The sequence below is a fragment of the Antrostomus carolinensis genome, unplaced genomic scaffold (genome assembly GCF_000700745.2).
Source record: "Antrostomus carolinensis isolate BGI_N321 unplaced genomic scaffold, ASM70074v2 scaffold9860, whole genome shotgun sequence".
Taxonomy (NCBI): domain Eukaryota; kingdom Metazoa; phylum Chordata; class Aves; order Caprimulgiformes; family Caprimulgidae; genus Antrostomus; species Antrostomus carolinensis.
Window position 1 is genome coordinate 71,963 of NW_010289144.1, and position 3,668 is coordinate 75,630.

General features: G+C 36.7%; 1 protein-coding gene across 1 annotated transcript in view; it reads left to right on the forward strand.

Annotated features, from left to right (window-relative positions):
* The window catches only part of LOC104525938 (synapsin-2), a 45,866-nt gene extending 45,853 nt beyond the window's left edge, over nucleotides 1-13 (forward strand). Inside the window, exon 8 of the mRNA XM_029085269.1 lies at nucleotides 1-13. This exon is cut by the window's left edge and continues 78 nt beyond it. Within this exon, the coding sequence (XP_028941102.1) occupies nucleotides 1-13 (13 nt within the window).
* Nucleotides 14-3,668: the final 3,655 nt, after the last annotated feature.

The window sequence follows — 3,668 nt, forward strand, 5'->3', positions numbered from 1 at the left end:
CGATCATCTGTGAATGAAGATGAAGCAAAAGCCGAAACTATTCGAAACTTGAGGAAATCCTTTGCTAGTCTTTTTTCTGATTAGCCAGCTTCATCTAAATGCACCTAGCATATAGTCTAAAAACTACATGAATGTTACATTGGTTTTGTTTTCCCTGTGACAGTACCCTTCTCTACTGTGCTAACTGTTGTATTAAGCAATATGTTAAACTTAAAAAAAAAAAAAATTAAAAAAAAAGATAAAACCAGAAGGACTTTGATGAGATACCATTCAGGAACATGTATAAAAATCTATAAAGAAGGAAGGGTTCTATTACTAACACAGAGTGCTGAGTTCTAAGGTCCTTATCCATTGTAATATTGTGGCCTTACTGTGACTGAACTATATAATCCTATTCGAGACTCCTTTGTAGAATTGTGTTAATAAAGCATTGAGTAATGGGTTTCTCCTTGCTTTACCCATTTCCAATGCCTTGCAGTGCATGTGTATTTTGTGTGTAAATGTTTTGTACTGCAAAAGTATAGTCTTGACTTGTTCTTGCCTCCCAAATGTAGGAGGCAATTCACACTGACATTCTTGTCAAGCCACATAAATAATGTGAGAAATTGAAGCAGTTTCTTCCTCCCTATAGAATCTTTCCATCAGCTGGTTGTAGACTTCTGGTGTATTGCTGAGAGTTACCAGTACACTAACTTAATGTCATAAATAGAGTGTATATGTACTACTGTATCTCCATATGTCTATTTGTATTTCTTTCCAAGTTGTAACCATAACTGGGTTCAGTTGCAAAGAATATGCATGATGTTACCCTTATTTTTGTGAACACCTTCTAATAAATGTAAAGTCCCATGCCTGATTTGAAAAAATGTCTTCTACAAAGCTTGTTTCAACATCAATATATATTGTCTATTTTGACTGATACCAAAAGGGTAGCTTTATGATTATTAAGTATTTGGACGCAAACCACAACTGTGTGAAAAAAAACTATCACAAATAATGAACTTTTTGAATCAGCATCATAAAAAATTACACATTCTAGGAATCACATTTACATTTTCTAGCAAGTTATGTATTCTAAAATATTTCTCTAACTTGTGAAAACAGAATTGATCCCAGAGTTTGAGGTAATAGCAGCATTTTTAAAAAAAAATCTAAATCAAACTGAAGTTCATTAGTAATCTCTAGACTATTCATTTCCAAGTGATTATCATGTCATTCTGCCTATCATGAATTACATGCAGCAGTGTTCCTTGCCAGGAAACAGTGCTAACAGGGGAAGCAAGAAAAAATAGCTGCATATTAGCATGTCTGAGGGAGAAAACGAGCAACACAATGTTAATTTAAAAACCCTATGGGATTTCTAATGGGTTTGTAGAGACACATCTATTTGCCTCAGAAATTTTACCTCTTGTAGATCTGATAGCTTGTGAAGTCTAGGTAAATCACAATCACCATTTGATGACATAAGTCCTTTCAGCAGTTTTGGATTCGTTTGGGTGAAGAGCTTGGCTTGGGCCAGGAGGTTGGCAGTGAAGTATGGAAACTTTAATCTCCAGTGATGTTGGAATTTAGCTTATACATTAGCATCTGATAGCTGTTTGTCAACATAGGCTGAGCTGATGATCTTAGCATACATATTTCCTGAAAAGCAGTCATGTCCAAATCACTCACAGGCAACACAACTGACACCCTTTTTGGACTGACAATGAGGACTGACTCAATATCGGAGTTGAACAATCATGCCTGGAACAATGCTTTCCGCCAGGTGAAGACTCCAGTGAATGTGTAGGTAAGTCTGCACTGCACCATTACAAACACGAAATACATAGCATTACCCTCTATAGGATGGAATCTCAGTCCCTCTGATCGGCATATCACCCTCCTCTTTGTGAAGCAGCCCTCAGAGACACCTTCTTACTGAATTAAGGAGGGTTCTCTTTGCTTTCAGGAGGCATGTACTGTGTGCAGAAGCCTGTAGTTTAGATGGTGAATTCTGTGGCGAAACAGAATGCCTCAACTCTTAATAGTTTTTATTAGTTCATTCATATCAGCTATACTTTGATTTTTTTTGTTGTTTTGTCCCCCTCCTGCCCCCCGCTGGCTTGAAACACCCTTCACTGGGCTGCAATAACAACCCTGAGCAGTTACAGAGCCTTTCATGTCTGAGAAGCACTTTACTTTTAGATTAGAAAGATTAATCAAACTTGCTAACGCAAATTAATTACTGCTACAGAGAAAGCATAGTAATTATGCATAGTTTGGCATCGTTCATGATTAGTACATGCCTAGTTTCAGCAATATTTAGTACAATATGAATTACAGGTCGTTTATTAGTCCAGGCCCCAGATTTCGACTTGAGGCAAAGTTTCTCGTTCATATAAAATTCCCTCCCACCTCTTCCTGGGAGAAAACGGGTTTTACTACAGTCTTTGTTTAACCATCTGGAACAAAAAAAAGAAAGAAAAGAAAAGAAAAAAGAGAGCAAGATGATGCAATCAAATCTGCATGGTGTATCCTCCCACACAATGTACATAACACATTGCCTCTCCACAATGCCAAAACTTCTTTGTACCTCCAAGCGTGCTAAAGCGTGTCACACGCAAGCTGATGCATGCTTATGTTCCTCATGCAGTGTTTCATGGTTAAGACATTTTTAAGCAATCTATAACACATCTCCAAAATACTAATCAGAAAAAAATGAGGTTTTTATAAAAAGTCTATTGAAATATTTATTGTCCATTTTGTCTGACTTCATTAAACAGATTGTGCTTTGTATTCATGTGCAAGCTCTAAATACCCAGTTACCCAATGTAACGCTATCTAGGGTTGCATAAATGGTAGCATAGAAATAATCTGGTTGTGGTTGTTCATCTTCATGAACATTAGCCTAGGAACGTGAGGTCTGTCCTTCACTTGCACCTTTTCCATGGAGATGCAGCTTACGATGCCGCAGGTCTCTACACATTATTTTTTTTTCGTCTCATAAATCAGGAAAATATGAAATCTCCACAAGCTACTAATGAGGTTTAGGCTTAAGATTGAGATGGAGCCGTTTTCTGTCCATTAGGCCTGAAGCCAATTAAAAATGCTGAAGCAGATTTCAAGATATTATAATTATGGACAAAGTGACTAATCTAGCTTTGAAACAACCACTAACTCTCCAGTAAAAATTAGTCAAAACAGTACTAAGGTACTTGGTAAATATTGTGCGTACTTTGTACACTTCCTACTCCAGAAGAACAAAGTCACTTCTCTGAGCCAATGTTGTCTCAGTGAACAGATCACACACAATAAAGCTCTTATTTACTAAATTGGAAAAGTCAGTGCACATTGTCTGTGCATTGACATGGCTGTTGCCAGTATTTGGTTGAATACTACAAATAAATTTCCTAACAAGTTGTCCATCAACAGCAGCTCCCAGTGAGGTTGGGTAGGTGCTGCAAACAAAGAAGCATTTGCAAATTTTGATCACCAGTAGAGTTTATTTTTCCATACTAGAAATAACTAGCGGTGATTATTGACTCAGAGTAATGTAAGAAAGATGATCTGAACTGTCACATATGCCAGCACAAATGAATTTAAGTTCTGAATGACAATACGTGTCTCCAACATGGATATTTTTTTATTAGACATACATTTCTAAACAAGCAATTTTTTTCTTTTTAAAA